The 22801-nt window shown below is 43.8% G+C and overlaps 1 protein-coding gene across 1 annotated transcript; it reads left to right on the top strand.

Moving 5' to 3' along the window:
- The first annotated feature begins 507 nt into the window (after window positions 1–507).
- Window positions 508–19435, top strand: oc90 (otoconin 90). The gene is made up of 20 exons (XM_085378714.1): window positions 508–541; window positions 1431–1605; window positions 3095–3204; window positions 3453–3584; window positions 3783–3863; window positions 5516–5563; window positions 6283–6348; window positions 7037–7132; window positions 7215–7292; window positions 7476–7565; window positions 8820–9029; window positions 9638–9751; window positions 9871–9945; window positions 13420–13584; window positions 15064–15330; window positions 17108–17206; window positions 17291–17462; window positions 17681–17787; window positions 18428–18692; window positions 19108–19435. Exons 1-20 carry the CDS (start codon window positions 535–537, stop codon window positions 19433–19435), a joined length of 2685 nt encoding a protein of 894 aa, XP_085234840.1. The 5' UTR covers window positions 508–534.
- The last annotated feature ends 3366 nt before the right edge of the window (window positions 19436–22801 follow it).

Genomic DNA, 22801 nt, shown 5'->3' on the forward strand with positions numbered 1-22801 from the left:
TCACATTCACACACTGGTGGAGGCAGCTACAGTTGTAGCCACAGCTGCCCTGGGGCAGACTGACAGAAGCGAGGCTGCCATATCGCGCCATCGGCCCCTCTGGCCAACACCAGTAGTTGGTAGGTGAAGTGTCTTGCCCAAGGACACAACGACCAAGACAGACAGAGCTGGGGATTGAACCGGCAACCTTCCGGTTACAAGATGAGCTTCCCAACCCCCTGAACCACGGTCGCCCCGATATACATACATATAGTTTTACCTGCTGACTCAAAGATTATAAGGATAATTTACCAATCATTTATTAACTACTAAAGAGTCAGAAATGCCTTCAAAGCATGAATAAATCTTTGTGTCAGATTAGTGGTTGAGCAGAAACGTTATGTCTCCTTTAGTTTATTCATCTGTGTGTGCTGATGTGGAAAGATTTAACTTTGGTGTTTTAAAGGTTACATTTATGACCTTAATTGTTTTATTTATCCTTATCCAGCGCTTCCCGCCGGCTCCATCTTCTGTCCAGACCCGGAGGCATATCACATGACTGGTGAGAACAGAAGCAAACATTATGTAATAAAATGAACGGATAGATGGATAAAAATAGACAAAAACAGGACTGGAGGCAGAATGTGTATGAGAGGGGGTCAGAGGGCATTACAAACTCTTATTGCTGTGGGGATGAAGGAGCTCCCGAAGCACTCAGATCTACAGTACAGTGAGAGGAGCCATCTGCTGCTCCTGTGCCCACCCAGGAGGCCACGGAGAGAGGGTCTACTTTAGTCCATCGCCCCCCTCTGCCACAGTTTTAAGTGAGTCCAGCCTCCTGCTGAGCACCAGGCTGGCGTTAGGCTGTTTGTGGTCATTTGTGTCATGCATTTCTTTATAAAATAGACATTGATGGTGACATGTCTGCTTTATGATCAGTCTCGTCCTCACATGTGGACCCCTGTGCTGCATCTTTAAATGAAGTATGGACTCAGGACTTTGTTTTTTCCAGCTGAGTTTTGCTGAGTCTTCGGTGTTACAACATGAGACTTAATTGTAGTGATAAAGGTACGGACTCGAAGCTGCGTTGTGTAAATTTCCTAAACCTTCATGGATCTACAGCAGCACCAGTGTTCTCAACTTGGATAGCTCAAACAACAGTCGTAGACTTTCTGTGGCGTTGTGGGCCGTTGTTGACATCGAGGTCGAGAGGCTTTGATGTTCATTGCCTCCTATGGTCTTAATCTTCACTGTACCTGCATGTGGAGACCTGCAGTCCAAATAATCTTCCACCCTGTGTGCTTCTCTGGACTCGAGTTACCTGCAAACAGGATTATCTATGATTAAATCGCTCTGCTCTCCACCTCAAAGTTTACAGAAGCTCTGCAGGTTCGATCTTCTCGCAGCCTCGGCGCGTTTGTTCATTCACCTTCTGTCATCTCTTCCTGCAGATTGTCTCGGGTTGCGCTTCACCTGGATACACTCGGTCTTCGATAACTTCCCCTCCATGCTGAGCTTTGTGTCGAAGCTGCACTGTGCGACGGGGATTTGCCCACGTGACCTGGAAGATTATGGCTGCTCCTGCAGATATGTGGCAGCTGGAAAGCCCGTGGATGCTCTGGACGTGTAAGTAAGCCTCAGATCGCAGCGGGACTGCGGTTACAGCAGCTGCTGAATTTAAAATACGGCAAAATTGAATTCAGAGGCTGGAGGCAGGCAGGTGTGAAGCGGGCTGGGAGAGTCTTCGCTGACCAGTCCTCCCATTCCCATGGAAAATATTATTCATTATGCTGGAATCCCTCACAGGAGTTACAGTACAGGAAATGTCAAAATCAAGAGACAATAGCTTTAGGGTGGACTGGAATAATAAATGAAACCATGTACTTACTGTAGTACATCTCTCAGGCTGAACACCTTAAAGGTCTGTCAAAGTCATCAAGAAGAGGAAAAAGCAACTCAGGGATGGTTGAAGATTTTTTGAGAGACTTTCCACCGTTTTCAACTGTTAAAGCTAACCTTTAGCTAAAGCTAACCTTTAGCAGTAGAAAGGTTAACTTTAGCTAAAGCTTTAGCTAAAGTTAACCTTTAGCAGTAGAAAGGTTAACTTTAGCTAAAGCTTTAGCTAAAGCTAACCTTTAGCAGTAGAAAGGTTAACTTTAGCTAAAACTAACCTAGAAATCTTCAGCAAGTCAAAAACTGCAGGCTAAACTAAACACTCAGTTTTAGACACTTTTTTTCTAACCTGGATCTGTATGATGCTATATGATGATACAGAAGCCACACCCACTTGCTGGGGCAGCCAATCAGAAGAAACGTCACTGAAAAGGAAGGGTTGGACTAAAGGAGGAGGGGCTTGTTTCTGACAGAGCATTAGTCGAGTCGCTGTAGTAAGGCCCAGGGTAAATAAATAAGGATGATTATAAACTGTGAATCATGCAAAGCTGCCCTCACATAGTAAAGGAATAAAAATATGGAGATAGAAATGCGTATATTGTGTCCCATTTAGGGATGACAAAGCACTTTATTATTGTAGCTCCGCCCCTGCAACAGGGAAGGGGAGGAGCTACCAGTCAGGGAAAGGTGGATATGTTATCTACATAATAAAGTTCTGTACAAAATACTAAATTTGGTCAAATAGCTGTGAGCTCAGAGCTGAATTAATAATTAATAAATATTATGACTTTTTCTTTTTAATGTTACATTTACAGCTGAAGTCACTTTTTTTAATTCATGGGTTAAAAAATTAGCTCCTTCATCTCTGTGAAGCTAATCACTGTACTTGATAAAGAACATGTAGCCTCTGTTTCTGTGCCATATCGTAGAAAACATGTTTATATGAAAATAATTATGACTATTTCTCAGATAAAAAAAAAAAAAAAGGCAAAGACTTTTGTTTTAATCCCAGACTCAATTGCTTTGATGTACTTTTATAATAAGCCACTATATTCCTCTACGTATCTGCAAACACCAGCTGTAAGTGTATATGTGAAGAGCTTTTACTGTGAAAGGCACGTGCAGGAAGCACCCCTGCACTGAGCAGGTGGTGTTTCGCGTATCGATCGGACTCTCGTCATGTTATTCATCATTTCTTCTTTTTCCCGGTTTCCGTCTACAGGTGCTGCGAGGCTCACCGGCTGTGTTACCAGAACGCTGCCCCCTGCAGGCAGGAGCTGCCGCTTGCCCCGTACAACTTCAGCTGTGCGGCAGCTGCAAACACCAGCTGTGGTGAGACTTAGTTTATTTTGGGAAATGTGCTTGTTTGCTTTCACACTGGGAACCATCACAAGACTTTCGCTGCCAACAAAAAACAAGTTTTACTCACAGTGGAACCAAAGTTGATCGTTTTCACACGAGGAGTTTGTACAAAGTGAAAAGAAGCGATACAAAAGTGACTCCGACAGAGTAACACAGCAGAGTAAATAAAGCCTGTGGCACTAGTACAGTGTACCAATGTGGCTCTTTCTGTCTTGAAGATGCTGCTGATTTGTGCCAGCAGAGGTTCTGTGAATGTGACCGGGCCGCCATCGACTGCATGACTCAGAGCCCGTACAACTCATCGCTGAGAGGCCTCGCCGACACGTCCTGCTCAGCTACAAATCAAACAGGTGAGACGAAGCGAAGTCGTCTCCAGAGCCAACATCTGGCTACGGTCTTTGGTTCCTTTGGATGTTTAGTCACTTCACTCATGTTTTATAAGGAACATATATATTCAGCTTCCTTCAGTGTTCCTGAAACCACTGCGTCTTTCTGTACATCTGCATTACAAGCAAGAAAATAAATCTGGCTCTCTTTAATGGCACCAGTTTGGCAAAATGGGACCAAATCCATGACTCGTGCTGTGGAGGACGAGGAGGAGAGTGGATCAAAATCACTGATCAATACAGGTAATATAAAAATAACTCCAAAGACATAAATCGTGTGCAAACGGGTCTTCAGTGCAATAAAATACTGAACACACTGTGGGTGAAGCCTCAGTTTGAGTCTGTAAAAGGAGAGAAAAGAAGAATCGATGTCCTGCAAACTCACTGTGGAAACAGTTTGAGCCACTTAAAGTAAATCGAGGTACCGCAGACAGTTTTCAGTCACCAGGCGAGCAAAGAGAAACATGGATGCATCCAATTAAGTCTGGTGTTCTTTTAGGAGCAGCTCCTCTGCACACCCACACAGTTAGACCCAGACTCACAATCCGGCTGTTTGACTCGTTTCCAGCTGAGTTATTTTTACATTTAAAACCTGGTTTAGGTTTGTGTTTAACACTTTTCCTTGGACGTAACCTCAGACCTTTTTTATTATTATTATTTCAAATTTCAGACAGTTCTTTAACATGCATCAAACTTCCAGACTTGGTTTAAAATCGGCTCGATCTGAATCCTAAAACTGCAGTCGGAGATGGTCGTAACACGACAGCAGTGAAGCCGGGCTCTGTGCTTCAGTGCGCCTTCACATAAATCCTGATATGAAATGGTGAAGCCTGACTGTAAAAACAACAACTGTTGCAAGTAAAAAGAACAGTAAAATAAATATTTTAATTCTGAGTGTGCTGCTGTTTATTTGGTGCAGGTTTGCCCACAGCGGTCATGTCAGTGGGGGGATCTGTGAGTGTCACATTCCCGTGGCAGCGTGCTCGGTGTTGCTCAGATTTGAAGTTTATTTTTTCTCTGTAGAAAGAAGTTTTCTTCCCACACAGTGAACAGCGGATACTAACGTTTTTGTCACTTTTTACGGAATTAAACTCAAAGTAATGTGATTACTTCCACGCTTTAAAGGCTGCACAGTCGCACTCTCTCCTGCACTCCATGTTATCCATTGTTGATCTGCACACAGCTGTTACCGCGGTCGTCGCACGCGCTTACATCATCGTCATGAGACACTCTCACAAACAAAATCACAGCTTAGTAACATAGTAACACAGCGTGCTTACAGGAAAGTAACAGTAATCGAATTACTTTTTTTGCAATAGTAATCCCTTACAGTAACGTGTTACTATCTCTGTGACATTCACGTAGGCCTTCTTGCTTTTTCTGTTTCTGATCTTTGATAAAATTAAAGGTAAGATTGTTGTTTTTTTTAATCTTGTTTACAAACTTGTTTCATTCTGGTTTCACTGGTTTTATTTGCTAAGACGTGGTTATGTGCTGGGTTTCAGCTGGTTACTTTGTTTTCAGAAACATCCAGGCTTAGTGTGGCACAGGTTCCTTTAGACTGATTTCTTCGTTTCCGACAGATTTTTAATTTGGTCTCAGAACATTTTGGAGAACTTTTCCACTCCGTCTGTGGATCTTTGGTCTCAGTGTTTCTGTCTCTTGACGTAAAGCCGGATGAATCGTTGATGCTGTGAGGAGAAAAACTTCTGCTCTCTTTGAAGATCTTTCTTCATGACTCTTGCTGTACGTTCGGCCTCGCTGTCCTTCTGAGCGAGGCTGATTTAATAAATTTTAGCAGTGAGCTCATTAGTCCTGCCTTTCTCCGGTGTGTCTGACAGAGCTCGCAGCTAACAGCAGTCTGAGTTTCTCATTAGTTTGACCGTGTGTTTCAGAGCTGCTCGGCGGCATCGAGGACACAGGTGAAGTCTTCAGAGCAGCAGGTAAGTCTGTGTGAAACTCCGGGGGCGCCACGATCAGCGTTCCTGAGACGGCGCGTCACTTTCTGAGCGGGTCGGCGATGTCGCATCACAGGAAACGATTGATTGGGCAGAAACGCAGACGGCTGAGTCACACCTCAGCCAATTAAAACAAGGACCTCTGGATGTTTAAGCTGCAGCTTCCTGCCCACATCCAGCTAAAAGAGAAAGAAACCAGTGATTGTTCAGACCTCCTTTCATCCATGTGTCCAGATAGAGATGTCACGTCGAGCCGAGCTGCTCGCCGCCTCAGAATCAGGAGAATCTGAAGTGAAGGATGTTATTAAAGGGAGGGAGGTTTTTTTAAACCTGAGGACGGCCTGTCACGCACGTCAACCTGAGATCTGTCTGAAACTGAACCCACTCTGTTTAAACTCGAGATCAGCTCGAATTCACTTTATCTGTTACTTTGATGTCAGGAGCAGATTGAACTGAACAGGATCAGGAGCACGTCGAGGTCCATACGTTACACATATCTGTAAAGCAGTGCTTACATCCTTGGACTAAGTTTCTGATCACAAAGGACATAAAAGAGAGAATATTGGGCTCACGTTGATCCTGCCGACACAAATCCAAACTGAGATATGAAGCATCACGTTAGCGCATTAATGTGTTTCCTTCTCTCTGCTTTGTTCGAGTGTATATTTGTGTGGAGAGGCTGAACTTCTCCTGTGTCTCTGCAGATGTTCTCCCAGCAGAAAACACCTCAGAAAGCTTTAATTTCTCCAGCTCGTCCTTCCTGCCAGCAGGTAAAACTCCTGTTTTTATGCTTCGCTTTACTTTCTACAACTCTGCACGTCTCCAGAGCAGAACAAAGTGAAATTTCAGGTTTTGGAGAGTTTTAAGATGCTTCCAGCCTTGAACTCGGAGTGCTCATAAAATGGACCTCCCTCCACTTCCTTTAAGAATTAATGGAGTGGAAACAGATTTCCTTTTCTGATAAAAACAGATTTAACAATGTAGTCTGATGGTAGCTTTTACTCACTGCCATTTAAAGGTCAGACGTCTACAATCAGAAGCTCCTAATGAAGCTTGTTTTGGTCTTTAACCAAGAGGAAAACAACAATTTTGATCATGAAATCAGATCATGATCTGATGTGTGAGAACTAATCGCCTAAAAATAGCACGAACACGGTTACGAGGTTCAGTTTAGTCGCTCCGGTTAGTAAAGCGTGAAGCTTAGCAGGCAGCTACATGCACCCATCAGTCTGTCGTTCTAAGACAGACACAGAAAACATTAAGCCTTGATATTCTTGATATTCTATTTCAGTGATGGCGCCAGCCTTCGTTGCCTTTTGGTGTCCACACTTTTAAAGCCTCAGTGTGAACATTTCATTCAGTAAATAAAGAAAAATGAGACTCACACATTAAATAAAGCCAGAAAACATCTACCTGCATCCCAGACAGATGAATGAACTGTGACTGTCTCCTCAGCAGGGATGGACCCACCAACAACAGGCAGGGTGGATAACCAGAGTGACACCGAGGCCATGGAGTACAACCTCAGCACTCCAGCGCCGCTGATGCCTGCTGGTATGACCTCTAATTGGCCCTCGGGCCACAGGTTTAACTCGGCACCATCTGCGTGTTATCCTAATATTTCTCATTTTTCCAGAGGAGCTTGAGGAAGGCGCAGGAGGTGCAGCAGAGGTGGAAGAGGCAGAGATGACACACCTGAGTTATATCTCTAAAGGTAACGGTTACCTCGGTTACCTCACCGTCTCCCCTCCATCCTCTCTCTAGTACTTTTCTAGCAGATTACATTTGCTAGATGCTGACCGGCGGACAGCTTCCAAAACAGCAGAAATAATTTCCCCGCTGTTCGACTCCTGCTGCTCGATGACTCACTTGGCTCAGACGTTTCCTGCTTTTACAGATCTGAATGAGAGCGCCGCAGAGGAAGCACTCGAGCAGGAAGAGATAAATGGGGATCAGATGACCCACAATCCTCCAGCAATCAGCCGGGGTGAGCCAGAAACACTCGGCGTCTCGATCACGACTGATAAATACAAACGTCCGCCTCGGGCTTAATATAAAGCAGCTCTTTTTATTTCAATGACGCGGTGTGCTTTATATGATCCCATAACTGAGCAGTGATTCATCCGGCGTCTAATTCATAAAAGATTTTCTAAATGAGGAACATGTCCTCGTCTGTGGACAGAAGAAAAAAGAAAGGAAACTTTCTCGGGTGCAAGTTGGAGCCAGAAAAACCTTCGTTAAACTGGCTTTTTATGTGCAGAAATATTATTAATCATAATCTCTCTTTTGTGGTACTCCAAAGTGAAACTTGCAACTTCATCCAGTCAAACTTTAAATGGATATTAGTGTCTCTGACTTTGTTTGTGTGCAACAAAACTAAAGTATTTATGCAAGGTGCAGTTACAATACAGATCACTAATAATCATAAAAGCATAACTGATTAAAAGTGGCTGATTTCCCCCCTCAAGGTCACCTCCTTCCACACCTGTGGGCAGCTTCCAGCCCCACAGCCCACAGGGAGCTCTGAAACCTGATTAAACACCAGAGTCTTATTTTTCACAAGTGTGTTTGTTCCAACTGGGTCTGTGATGAAGTTACCCCACAAGCAAGTTTAAAAAGAAGTTTTTAGCTGCTTTTAAAAGAGACCACTGATTTCAAGAAAAGCCTGTGGACTGATGCAAACCCTCCTCCTGTTTTAGTTCCCAGCCTCATACGCTGTACAGCCAGTAGGCCCCGATCACATGACCTCAGGGACCTGCTGGCGTACTGTACGCTGGTGATAAATGTCGAAATCAGAATCTTAAAGTGGACTCTAAAGTTACTTTTTGTTTGAAAGGTGAGTCAAAAATTAAGATTAAATGTTCCTTTTTCAGGAAATTAAGATTCCTAAAAGAAGATTCAGCAAATGTAGCAAGAAGACACTGTTTCTGTTTTCTCTTCACAAGTGGGGGAAAATGACTGAACCCTCTATTTTAATAGCGTCTCAGCAAGATCTGCAGGTTAGAAACCTCTTGGGGTTTAAAAGAAACAGAGCTGAACCTCATCTGCAGAGCAGTGACAAGAAATGTTCTTAAAAGTGTCAAAATGTGCAGAAGAGGGAGCAGAAACAACAGGATAGAAACTGCAAAGGCACCAAAACGGAACCTTGTGGCACACCGAAGGCAAGAGAAGTGAGACAGGACTTCAAAAATACAGACAGAGTATCTGTGATGTGATGACGTTATAATTTTATCTCTTGCAGATTCAGGTTTGCGCTTTCATGGCGAAGAGACGCCAACTGAAGCAGAATCCGAGCTGACTTCTTCACTGAGCTTCGCCACTGAAAACGCACAGGTGAATCAAACGGGAGCATCAGCGCCGCTCGGTCACATTTTACCATCGACTCCTCCCACTCCTCCTACAACTCCCAGAGAGCTGACATCAGCAGCCGTGGAAGAATCAGCCGAGACAGGTGATGAAGAAATACTTATCCTTTTATGATGTGTTGATTTTTTTTTAATCTCAAATTATAGATGATGCAAAAAGAATTAAAAGGACAGGGGTGTGGTCAAAGCAGGGGCTTAAGGTGGCACCGCCCTCACCCCCAGAGAGTTGAAGATTAGATTGTCCATATGAGAAAGTTACAATGAAGCCAAACCAAAGATTGTTCCAAACATTTGTATCTTTAATTATTTCAAGAGCTTTAGTTGTTTGTCCATGACACTGCCCTCTGGTGGCGGTACACATGTACAACAGTCTGCAGAGCTCTCGTAGGCCCGGTGCACAGCCATGATGACCCCTCAAAACATGTTTATGGAGACAGGAGATTCATTCACAATGGAAAAAATCAGCATAGCATGATGAATTTTTAACCAGCTGTCAAGTAGTTTGGTTTATTTATGTAGTTTTATTTTTCTGAATTCCTGTGACTCTGGATTGTTTGGGTATTTTTCTTTGTAGTTACTGGCTGGATTGAGATTGTTGTATTTTGCCCTTGTCTGAGCTTGTGTGAGACTCTGTCTTAGCACCAGAAGTCAAATAAAGCACTGAAATGAAGCTCTTTTGCCTCCTTATTAACAGGTTTAATCTTAGCCTCAACAACAACCACCACGAGTCCCTCTGAGTCATCTGAGGAGGAAGGAAATGGGAAAGAGGAGGAGGACAATGAAGAGGAGCAAGAGTCTGGTGAGCACTGTGAGTTCATACTGTATGACGGGAACTAAAGAATAAATCAGGCCTTTGTGAGTCCCAAAAGACTTCAGTTGGACTCATTGGGAAGTTTGAATATTCATGTTTCTTTTCTTCATCCTCAGTCTTTGATGTGCTCAAAACTACAACAATGACAACAGCAGCAACACCGTCAGCCCCAAGGAAAACTCCTCACACAGGTCAGTTTGTCACAGGGGGACAGAAATATCAGCTTTATAAAGTGCCACTGCCAACAATTATCAGACTACGAGACAGACAGTCATCTAGGAGCAGCATTTGGCTGCAGTGGGGAGAAAGAGCTTCCTTTTAACAGGAAGTGGTACCTGTACAGCCCTCTGTGCAGTTAGGAGGAATTCAACTGTTTAAACCAAAACCGTTTACTGTATCAAGCTGTGAACATCTTTATTTCTTATTGTGAACATGCAGACTGACTCACTGTTGGAGCCTCGAGTGGCCACTAGAGGAACTGCAGTTTTTGACATTTGCTTCATTTTTAGCTGCTTCGTTCTAAACTGCATATTTTTCCTTTGAGCTATTCTGCAGCTTCCCTTATGAAGTTATATCAACTGTTATATCAACATGCACGGTCTATAAAAATGGTACGTACAATTTTGTCATAATATTAAACTTTGGCCCTCTCGCTATAAGGATGGCCAGGAAGGATATTCTGTCCTGCGTACTGCGACGTATAACAGGATGGAGTAGTACCCCCTGGTATTTGACAAACTATGACATATTTATGCTGAAAAATGAAGCCTAAGCAAAAAAAACAAAAGCTGCAGTTCCTCTAATGTCCACTTGAGGCAGGCTCCAAAATTGTGTCAGTCGCTGTAGACTGACATATACAGCAGAAATAAACATATTAACATGCTGCTGCAGAAATGGTTTTGGTCTCTATGAATGGTTTAAACCATTGCACATGTACAGGGAAGGTGAAAGTTTACAGTTTATGCTTATCAATCGAGCTAGTTAGCTTTAGCTGTTGACATTAGCAACCACCATCATATTCAATTATGGTGACTTGTTATGAAAATCTGCAGTTTTTCAGAATGCTAACAGTGAGGCCAGAGTCCAGAAATCAGTAAGCCATGTCACAGTGGCTGCTTCCATCTTTTAAATACAGTTTGTCTTTTCATGTAATAAAATGAGTCTGTGCGACTCCTTTGTGGGTTTTTAAGTTGTACAACACAGAGGAGTAAGGTGTGACTCTAATCGACGCAGGCACTTCACCGGGAGTCTTTGTCCTTCAAATAAAAGAGACGTGATTCGGATTTAGACTCTTTCCTCGCCGCTGCTTCACAAACACACCGAGAGCTGCCAAATGGTTTTATCGAGTGTCACAACCCCGCTGCCGGGTAAAAAACATGTAACTATTGAAGTGGTTATTTTCCTCTCCTCGGCGTCTGCAATTACGCAGCGAGGCTTTGACAGGTGTCTGAGGGGCCTCGCTCGCTCAGAAATCACCGGGTATATTTTTAATTTCAAGAAGAAAAAGAAAAAAAGACCAATTCCAGCTCTTTTCTTTAATGCCGGCGTTAATCAAGTGGATTGCATTAACGTCTCACTTCTGACAGCCTTTGTGTTGTGCGCTCTTCAGAAGGTGGAGGAGGTGTCAGCTTCACATTAACACCAGCACCACCTCCAGCTTCACAGGAGAGAGGGGAGGGAGGTGTCAGAGAGGAGACGAGCTCTCCGAGGCCCGCTGAAGGTCAGCTTGTTTTTCTTTAGCAACAAGCAGGCATTTCATTACAGAAACTTTCGGAGGAGGAAAAATCTGACCTTAATGTACAGCAAAACATTCAAGGATGTTTGCTCTTTGGCTTTCTAGCAGAGGGCTGGATGAGATGACCGATATCAGGCAGCTGCAGATAGGAAAGGGCTACGTGCTCTTCAGAGCTACCGATTTTCTCAGTTTGGCTGTTTCCACATTTCTAGTCCTCATTCCTGGTGAAACTTCCCCAGTTTCCAGCAATTTTTCTCAAACATCAGCCTCCTACTAACAAACATGTACATTCTTTACAATTTCAGGAGAACTAGTGAGATGGGAAACAGCCAGTGTGGTTTAGTCGAGGTGCAATTTGTGGGGAAAAGAATCAGCGTGGAGGGTTTTCATGTTGAAGCCTGGTGTCTTATTACTGCTGCCACTGTAACATTTACAGAATAATTCAATTTCAACCTGACAAAGTAAATGTAAAGGCACTTTTTGGGTATTTTAAAAACTACAAGAAGCGAACAGAATATAAAAAAAAAAAACCCAAACAGCAGGACTTTATGTCCAGAACGTTTGTGTCCTTCGTTAAAGAGATGTCAGCTGAAGCTGAACTAAAGCTGGGCTGTACATTAGTGTAATACCAGTGTGAACCACAAGATGGTGCAAAGTGTCTGGTGAAGACAGAGGCAGGGATCAAAACATTAGTGCACGCACAAAAACACATCTAATCATCTTTAAAACGCTGCCCTCTGGTGGTGAAAGGTTTACCTTCAACAGAAGATCATTAAAATAAGCGACACTGATGATTGCATTTGCAAAAATATTTAAGTTTTGGCACAAAAGTTTGTCCTTTGCTCGTGCAGACAAACATAAACGATGTTATTTTAACATGCCAGAAGTGCTCGGTCCAACCGCAGGTGCAGTTGAACTTTAATATCAGAGACAAATATTCACAATGTAACAACACAGCAAGCTGTCAGCATACACATCAGTGTATATCACAGCGAGCAGTGCGAGCTCCCTGCAGCTTCCCAAAAAATCCTCCTTTTATTAGACTGAAAGTGAACACAGCAATTATTGAGACGGCAGCAGAGGCCAGCTGACCCCGTCACCAGCATATTCACCCACAGCCTTTAAAGCGACTCATTGAAGGAAAAAAAGCTCCTGCTCCCCCCACAGTGTACTCTTTGTTGTTCAGCTATTTTCTCCCCTGAATCTTTTTCCACAGAGTCAGAAAGTGCAAAGCTGCATCACCTACTGAGCGACAGACTTTCTGGCTTTTAATGTGTATAAAACTGTCATCTAGTTTAATATTGTAAGGTACAGACCTGAAAATATCATGGAAATAAACCTGATAACTCAACAATGAGCAGCACTTGGTGACAAAAATAAAAAAAGTCTGTGGCAGAACGAGGCACAGATCAGATCACTGAGTACATAAAAGCTGTAATTACTAAAATTATTCACCGTTTTGTCAACTTTGCCCCAAAACAAAGTTCAAAATCAGTGTTTCCTGCATGTTTCACAACATTACGGCTTCATTAATCACGCTGCTTCATGTTACAGGCTGAATAACCAAAAACAAAGTCAAAGCTACATTTTTACTACGATAACAAACAGACCTTCGTGCACACGTGTCAGCGCCACAGCGTGGTTGGTTTCTTATTTCAGCTGCTGTCCAGGTGATCTCTCTCCTCAGTAAGAGAACAAAGCATTACAGTAAGCCGGTGGGTGATGATGGGAAATAAAAAAAACATTCTGAGCATCCTCGTGGTCGCTCTGCTCACCTGACCGGCTCAGTCGCAGAATTTCATGTGAAGGCTCAGACATCAGCCTCTGCTGGAGTTTGAAGCAGGAGTCGATGTTCCCTCTCTCCAAGTTTATTGTAAGTGGTCAGGAGGGCTGATTAGGGAGGGACTCCTCACTCTGACCTGCTTCCCAGGCCCACAGATCACAACCAGAGTCACAACACAGGCCTCAACCAGCAGCTCGCTCCCACAAACCAAACCAGCGAGAACCACCACCCCTCCTGACGACTCATCAGAGGAAGATGCCACACCTCCTCTTCCTCTTCCTCCTGCTGCTGCTTTCAGTCTTCAGAGTCAAGGTGAGAAAGGCCCAGCTCGCCCTGCCCCGATGGGGATGAATTAGCATTTAAGCCGACCTGTGGGTGTGAGAATTTAATGACATGTTTGCACCGTCTTTGAAATTTGCATCTGTGCCATGAAATGTCAGGATCACTTCAATCTGCAGGAGTCTGCTTGAGCCGGCTCATCAGAGATGGGTGAGGAATATTTAAATGAAGCGAGGGGAGCCACAAAGCCTCCGGGGTGATCTTCACAGCACGTTTTCTCACATTTCTTTTTGTTCTGTTGCATTTCAACACAAAAATAGTTTTTGTTTGTTTTTAGATTTACAGTTTTGAAAGTTGTGCTTTCATCCCAGAACAGCGGGCGGTCCACTGAAGGAGACTTCCAAGTTTTCCATTAAAGACGGATTCTGTGGTGGATTCAGACTGACAGCTTCCAGTTTAGCTAGAAGTGTTTAACTTTATCCATCAGGGTAACTGCCAGTCAAAGTTTAGACTTATTTATTCTAAAGTAAGCCCTCGCCTTTAACCTCTTAGGCTCATTTACTGGACTCTACATTTTCTGTTTCTTTAAAAAAAAACAAAAACAAAAAAACAACCCTTTGCGTTACATTACAAACTGTGACACCATGGGTGCAGTGGGTAGCTGGATTGCTGACTTTACAGGAGGGATCTAAGGCTTGTTTGAGTAATTCAGATTCCTACCGCCACCCACTAAAGGAGATGGACTTCAGTTTGTGTGGCTTTAAACATTTATAGTTTTATTTATACAATCTGATATACGAGATCAGAAAGTGAAAAACCTCAGCTGTCTGTGTTCTGTTTACCATCTTCTCAGTGAGACCAGGCCAATGCAAGTTTCACTGTACGCCATTAAATCATTTTCCAGGGTAAAACTGATGACCTGAACTGGTGACTGGTGCCAACTTTGTCCTCCTCCCCCAAATAAAAAAACAATAGAAGGATTTTCGATTCAATTCAATGTTATTTATATAGCGCCAAATCACAATAACAGTCACCCCAAGGCAAGCACTTTGGCGACAGTGGGAAGGAAAAACTCCCTTTTAACAGGAAGAAACCTCAGACAGAACCAGGGTCAGGGAGGGGCGGGGCCATCTGCTGCAGGTGAGAGAAGGATGAGCTTTTTGACAGACTGGAGTAGTTTCAGCATTTTCAAAGAGGTACGAGTTAAAAGAACCTAACAGGAGAGATCTAAAGACAGCCACCACAGACCAGAGGTGCACGAGGAGATGACCCTGAATGTGAGATCGACCAAATCAGGCCTGGTAGCAGAGTGGAATCATGGGAATGTGAGAGTAGCTTCCTGTACAGCAGCAGCATTACATGTGCATGCAGAGGCACCGTGTGGAGCTGAAACCTGTGACTGTTCAAATGCAAGGGCAGACTTTTAATCACGTTCTCCTCAAAGTCTCAGTGAGTCAACCTGCACGATGGGATTCCTGCAGAAAGCTGACAGCTACCGTTCTGTCGTTTCAGGTGAAACGCTCCCAACATCTGCATCAACCACATCTTCATCAGCGGCTACAGTGAGAACCATCGCAGAGACGACACAGAGGAGACCGGCCACCTCCGTCACACCGCGGTGGGAGGTCCACACCCGAAGCACAACAGCAGCGGTTTTAAAACCTCCGCCACACTCCACCGCCGAGGCTGGATCCGAGGAAAAGACCGGAACAATGACGGTCAAACCTCCGAGTGTGGAAGGAGGAGAGGAGGACGACTCGCGGGAGAAAGACTCGGACGGTAACGTCTGACCAGACGCTGGTTAAACTTCATAAAATGCAACATTTTCCCCATCAGGAGGCCTTCTGCCTTTCTCCTGTCTGACCTCTTCGTTCTTCTCTGACTCGACAGGTTAAATGAAAATTCAGATGAAATGAATAAATTAAGCATTTTTCTCTCAGGGGTTCAATAAAGTTAATTATGTTTCAAAGGGTTATGGAAGTTAAATTAAGTAATCTGTGACCTGTAATGACAGCCAGGCTCATAACTGACAGGAACAATAAACGTTATTTTAATAATATCGAGGTCTAAGCTGCGAAATAGGAAGAGAAAGATCCCCAAAGGAGCAAACACACGAACACACAGCAAACGTCTAAGTGCTGATGGGGTTAAGAATGAGGCTTTTTTAGATTACACTTGCTGAAACACTGGTTTCTTAAGCTCAGAGGTATAAAACAGGAAAAACATTGTTTTTAACTCTGTGGAAAAGACATGTTAACAGACTGCTGTGCAGAAGCTGTTCAATAAATGTAGAAGAATAGTCACAATAAAAAGGAAAATTAAAACCGAAACTCCCAACTTTGAATCTAATATTTGAAATTTTAAGTACAAAAACGCAGAAATGGGCAGCGTTTTACAAGCAGGTGTGTCGTTACTCTGCTGATATTTCTTATTAGCGCTATATGCTCATTTCCTTTTACCAGGACGCCATCAAAGAAGAGTGTTTGTAAATGACTGCAGGGTTAAACAGTATAAAATATGGACGTAGCTCCAGGTCAGAAAAATTAAGCCGAGGCAAAAGTACCTTAAACCTGCATCTATGTGGAGGCCACCAGATGGCGACGGTGTAGCTGCACGTCACTCATTCTGGGTCATGTTTTTGCAAATAAATTTAGTAAATCTCAGTTGCATTAAAAAAAATAAATAAATAAATGGAGGATTAGCTGTAGTGTCAAACTGCATTTTCATTGGCACAAGTCATTAGCCAATGAGCATTCGGTTCAACTGGCAGACCCGCTGCTCCTCAACAAGATGGTGCGAACGCTTATCTTGAGTCTCCGAAACAATCAGGTAATGTTACCATAGCTACGTCCCTGTTTTATAGTGTCAGTGGGACGCGTGGACTCACTGCGCCATCTTATGGTAAAAACTGGTATTGCACAAATGTACAGCTCCGTTCTAGCTCAGCTTGAGTTGCTCACTCTTCAAACAGCAGATATTTTCATCAGATGACAGTTTGGTGGAGCCGTCTCAAGCCAATTTCCTCCAGAACCTTTAGTGCCAGGTCCTGCAGCCCTGTAAATGTGGCTTTTTAAAAAAATCACATCAGTGGATCCATGCCAGGCGATGGGAACACCTTTTTATACTGTGAAGTCTTTAATTCTTGCAGATGTCTTTAAGGCCCTCCAAACAAGATGATTAGGAGTGTAGTAGCACCTAGAGACGATTGAGTATCAATAAAGTTTAGTGATTTGTAAACTGGCAAAATTACAACAAAGTAGATGAACGATTGAGGATCCTGCTGGCTGACATGTGAGGGGATGGTAACGCATTGGGTGGAGCTTCATCCATTACGGACCAACCATTAGCTACAACGCTTTAAATGTGGAACAGTGTTCCTCACCTGATCATCAAACCGGGAGTTGCGGTTGAAATTTATTTCTGTATTTTTTCACTGCACTTAAGTTCCACAGATCCATGTAAATGTCAACCATCTTTGACTCTGTATTCGTGCAGTGCTTCTTCATCCTCTTCTGGAGGTCACGCTTCTTTAAATGTACCGTTTCTCTGTTGGCAGACTGGTTCGCTCCTCAGAGGAGGGCGGTGCCGTTCTTCGCCTGGTCCCTGCTGGAGTCTGTTGGGCTGACTGACATCGACCTGCAGCCAGACACCAAAGGTAACCACGGATAGCTGCACTTCCAAAGTCTGAGTGGAGCTCTTCACTGATGGCTGAGCTGAGATCTTTGCATCCTCCCAGCAGAATGCAGTCGCTCCTTCAGCGTGTACGCCAGCGACGGTCAGTCCAGGCGGGAGATGCCGGCGCTGGGGGAGATGCTCCACTGCCTGACGGGACGCTGCCCACACGAGTACGAGATGTACGGCTGCTACTGTGGACAGGAGGGCGGCGGTCAGCCTCTGGATCAGCTGGACAGGTGAGCTGTGTCGAGGAATAAGGATCGGGACTGTCCATGAAGACGCCCACAGCTGCGTCAGGGTTACCCGATTCTCCAAAACAGCGCGATAGTTATCAGCGCACAAATACATCTGCTGCTTTTCACATCCTTCATACTTTCATGGTGTTATGGTCCAAAGTTTAAGTGTGTGAGTGCTGCAGAGACCCTGATGACTGACTCCTGCTGGTCTCCATCAGGTGCTGCTTCTTCCATCATTGCTGCCTGAAGCAGATCAGCTCGATGGGCTGCAGGCCGGAGAGGAAGCTCAACGCTCAGATCTCCTGTGAGAACGCAAAACCACGATGTGAGTACGGCAAATCCCTCGAAACCCAAGTCTGCTGCACTGCTGACATCAGATCAGTTTCACACCTGATTCTCATATTAATGTAAACATTTAACCTGCAGCTGCCACAGAGGAAGAAAAAACACGGTTCACCTAAATCTCGTGAGAAATGATTTCCACTGTAGGGAGGTTCTCTGGTCTTCCTGCAGATGCATGTTTTCTGAAAAGCTCGTGTTTTTTGTTTATGAAACGTTATACTGAGCTTCTGTTGGTGTATCCAACATTTAGCTATAATTAATTTCTTTGCTAGCAGATCAGACGGGTATTACCAAATCCCTGGAGAGCCATGAGTTATTTTCCCCTCCAGTATAAATTAGAGCTGATGGGACCTGATGATGTGTGTAGTCAGCTCGGCTTGTCTGGCATCTTGAGCGTTGTTACCAGACGTGAAGGGAGGAGCGAGGTGGTAGCTCTCCTTGCTTCCAGGGTAATGGTCAGCTGTCATAAGGCTGCTGTGCCTCCAGGTACAGCAGCCTTACGACAGCCTGGATTTGCAGTATGATGTTGTTGTTTTTTAAAAAAGCTCATCATCATATTTGACTTCCTAGACCTCTAAAGCGCTTGTTGGCCTCTCCATCTGATCCCTCCTCACTCTGCTCAGGTCAGGGGGTCACTGTGTGCGACAAACTACAGTGTGTATGCGACAAAACCACAGCAGAGTGCATGGCGGCCGCACACTTTAACCACAGCCTGCCGGCGCCGCAGTGCCACGGGTCGACGCCCCCCTGCCGCCGAGCCAGCAGACCCCCCAAACCTCTGAGGGTCTCCCCCCAGTCCAGCGAGGAGTCGGACATGGAGGTCGGGGACGCCAGCAGTGAGGAGGACACGGCTGCGAACACACCTCCACCTCTGCAACCTCCTCACAGGTGAGCTTTTTATTTACAGCAGGAAAAGCAGGTAAACGTGTGCGAAAGTGATGATTCAAACAACTACGAAGATGACAAATTAACAACATTTGGAATAAAGCGTTATTGAATATTTCCATGTAATCGAATGGAGCTTCAACAAACACCGACACAAAGTTCGTCCCGTCAGTGCCGTGCTGATTATCAGATCCTTTGATCTTTCAGCTGCTACTTTGTTTCCACTTTTACATCATTTAAAAACAGATTTGCAGACGCTAACGTCAGAGAGCCACAAAATGAAGATCTCACTGTTTTTGTTAATAAAGAAAATTATATAGATAATTTTAATTTTTTTTTCATGCAGTAAGGTCCTAATTTTATATTCTAATATCACAACACAAACAACATGAAATTAAAAACAAATCTCTCTCTGCAGCCATGACAGCTCCCACCTGAAGGACGCCGAGAAGTCGACTCCTTCTGCTGGATCACCCGGAGACCTGACACATCCTCCTCCTCCTCTCTCTCCCCCTCCTTCTCCTGCTGCCTCCAGTGAGGAGAGCGGGGAGCGACCGACACTCAGCGGGGTTCAAACCCAGAACCCGAGGCCGAGTGCAGGGCAGGGCCAGGGGCAGCAACCGGGAGACAGAGAGGAGGAAGAACAAGAGGGTAGAGAAGAAGAGGAGGAGGGGGAAGAGGAGGAGAAAGATGGAAAAGAAGAAGAGGAAGAGGAGGAAACGGAGAAAGAGGAGGAGGAAAAATAGAAGCTAAAGAGTTCCTTCTCTGTGACAGTCGTGATGTGAAGTCATTTTGGGGCCTTGCTGTGTCACAAGCTGGACTCAATGTTTTCTGACATCTTTGATTCAAAAAAGAAGAAAATCAGTTTATTTACTTTGATTTTTTTTTAAACACATGAAATGAATCTGTTGAATAAATGACGGCAAACACGCCTCTCTGGGATCTTCCTCTGATTGGTTCAGAGAGCCGACAGTAATAAAGACACAACAACTCAACAGCTTTGATAGAAACACTTTAATCTCAATGCACATTTTTCTATTTCAATAGAGGCTTTGTAATGAAGCGCTGAGGCTCTGCTGCTGCCGAGCTTCACAGAAATAATGTGCACTGAACGCTTTATGCTTTTGCTCAGTCGATGAATCAAAATGGAAAATAAAACATGAAACTACTTCCAGCTTCTTACGTTTCCTGCTTTTCTCTGTTCCACGTGATTGGGAACTGAGATGTTTCAGGAAGTCCCTTTGAATTTCTAAGACCAAATTAATCAAACGTGACAAGATAATCTAAACTCAGATACTTCCTGACTCACTGGAGCTTTGTGCAAACAGCAAATCCAGGTTTGGGAAAAGTGCAGTTCCTCTTATGTCCACTTGAGGCTCCAGAAGCAGCTGAGGTCACGTAGCTGTAGTTTTGTCATTGAGATGAAAAGTTGAAAGAAATGCACCAAAACAACAATGAAGGTGAACGCGTGAAGCAGCAGCGGGAGCCTCAGCGCCATCTAGTGGTTAAAACCATCAGTGTGATTGAAACAAAGCCGAGCTATAGCAAGTTTGTCACTGTGAACACGGACGCGACGCCTTTAATCTCTAAAACTGGCACAAAAATACATCAGAAACATAAAAAAGAACATCGGAAGCTTTTTTTTTTTTGTTCTTGACATTTTACAGCTGGAAAAAAATCCATCTTGAAAGGTGAAGAGTTCATGTGAATATTCTGCTCTCTTCTTTTGTCTTAGTTTTAGGACTCAGATCACCAATCAGGAGGGAAACTTTTCACAGCTCCACAGAGATCATTTCATCAAAAATACTTCTAAGATCTGTTTGTACCAAACACACATCGGTGCCGATTTATTTCTGCTATAGTACCAGGTACACAGTGATCAAAGTGCAAACACAACATCATATTTTACCGTAACGGTTATTAACTGTTCAGCATTTTTACTTTAAAGTTCATTAATACATCAGCTGGTACTATTTGAATGATTGCTTGAGCTGAATCGGTTGAACATTTATCAAAAGTAGCAGAGCGGCTCGTTCGCAGACCGACTGCTCCGACATCATTTACAGACTTCACATCAGCTGGTCTTAAACGTTTCGGCTCAGAAACACAGACTCAGATCCAGATTCACAAAACCCGTCTGAAGGTGAGCTCCTCCCACAAACACGATCGTTTAGTTATGTCCTGTAACGTCTTCATGGAGGTTTAGACGGCTTTACTGATATCGCTACCGATGAACGTGTATACGAAAAAACAAACTTCCAATCAGATCCGTGAGCGTTTAATTCCAGTGAACATCGGATTTGACTGAGATACGAGTTTTAAAGTAATCTGTGGAAATGCTGGTGCCGTTGAATCAAAATTAAAAGTCGGAATTAATGTCAAGCGCTTGGCTACGATCCCTTGTAGCCGTTATTTCCTGTCAATAAGTTTAGCATTAATTCAGACACGATGCCGAGCTCCTGAACTGGTCCACTGAACCAGCCTACAGGCTGAAGCAGCATCTGCAAGCCGCTTTGCAACCCCCACCCATCTTTTCGTGCTTCTTCTGACTAAATCTGGGAAAAGCAGAGGACTTTTTTCCCAGTATAATTCTTGTAGGACATTCATCCGACCTCTGGCAAATTGAAGGTGGAATTGGGACAACCGGGCATCTTGATTAACAGAAAAACCAACGTTTGAGGCTTATGCAGATTACAGGAGTTTTCCAGGAGAAGAACACCAAGAGATGGTCTTCAAACGTAGGAGGAACTTGTAAGCATAGTCAGGAACGTGGTCACATATGGGAATACAGTTTTCCGACTATTGTGGACCCAATTTTAAATGATTTTAGTGAATCTGGAGCCGATTCTTCAACCGAGACCATCTGAGAGTTTCAGGTCTGAAGGTTGAGCCTGAGCCGCCACTTAGAGAAAAATAAATCTGGATCTTAACATTAGCAGATTGCACTGATTTACTCCTTTATCCAAAAATAACCAACATCTGGCTCTACATATAATATTCATTCATTTTTCATTATTTTTGAAATGGTATAATAGAATCTACAGTTGAAAAAATAAAAACGAGACCATCTCCCCCACACTGCAACATCCCGCTGAAACCTGAACCATCGAGGTAAACAACAAAAAAGTACACGAGTATAAAGAATTCAGCATTTTGTCCTCGTCTTAGAAGAAATCTCCCAACCTCTAAAATCTCTGCTAGGCAACAATGTAATGATACGTGATGCATAAAATGTACAAAAATATATGATATATATGTATATATATGCTGCTGCGACGACACATTCATGAGAGGAAGATATCATGTATTCCAGCCACATCTAAACCCGACTTTTCTCTAAAGCCCAACTTCAGGATCCGGCTGTTAAAGAGCTCGTTTAGATTTAGTTTCAGCCTTTGATCCCAGTCCCGTCCCTCGGAGGGTCAACGACGATGACTGAAGTTAAAGAGCCATGCAGTTAGTTCATATAATGCATGTTTTTTAAAAGCTATGATTCTACGATGTTAAAGCACGAGAGTTTAAAGCTAAGACATTATGTTGCGTAGATTTGCACAGAAAAAAAAACCAGCAAGAGACTTTTCGCTTGTTCAGGCTGCTCTGCTCATCGTTTCCAGTAAAAAGTCCTCTGTAACCTACGTTTCACACAGTACAATGATTAGAACAGAAGATTTCACCTCCAAACAGCCACTGGATTATATCCGGTTAGGGTTTGGTTAAAGACCTTAAGACCTTTCAATTTCTCAAAAATGTGCCTTTTTGGCGTTTGGCTACAACAAAACCCTGACCGGGTCGCTGGTGCCCGATGGATGTTAAGAGGTCAAACCCACCCTGTTGCTGGTTATCGATACATAAGCGGCAATCGGAGAAGATGAACGGTCAGCAACCATGAAGGTAAAGGAAAGTAAAGTGGGACTGCTTTGATGTGCAAGGTAAGGGTCACGTTTATCACCTTGATGCTGGTCGTGAACTTTTAAAAGCCTGTAGTAAGTTTGTACCCAGACACACAATCCAACCATCAGTGCATCGCTTTGTTGCCCATGGTGACAGCTGGTTACTTGTGGCTATCAGGTTCCCTAGGCAACCACCTAGGTAACATTGTTTGACATCATGTG

Source organism: Diplotaxodon limnothrissa, linkage group LG18, assembly GCF_057381915.1.
Source record: "Diplotaxodon limnothrissa isolate DT_005_m linkage group LG18, D_limnothrissa_male_GT1.1, whole genome shotgun sequence".
NCBI lineage: Eukaryota > Metazoa > Chordata > Actinopteri > Cichliformes > Cichlidae > Diplotaxodon > Diplotaxodon limnothrissa.

Coding starts and splice junctions, on each gene's coding strand:
- oc90 (XM_085378714.1), top strand. Junction 3,585..3,782: donor CTCAGCTACAAATCAAACAG/GTGAGACGAAGC, acceptor TAATGGCACCAG/TTTGGCAAAATGGGACCAAA. Junction 17,463..17,680: donor CCTCTGGATCAGCTGGACAG/GTGAGCTGTGTC, acceptor GGTCTCCATCAG/GTGCTGCTTCTTCCATCATT.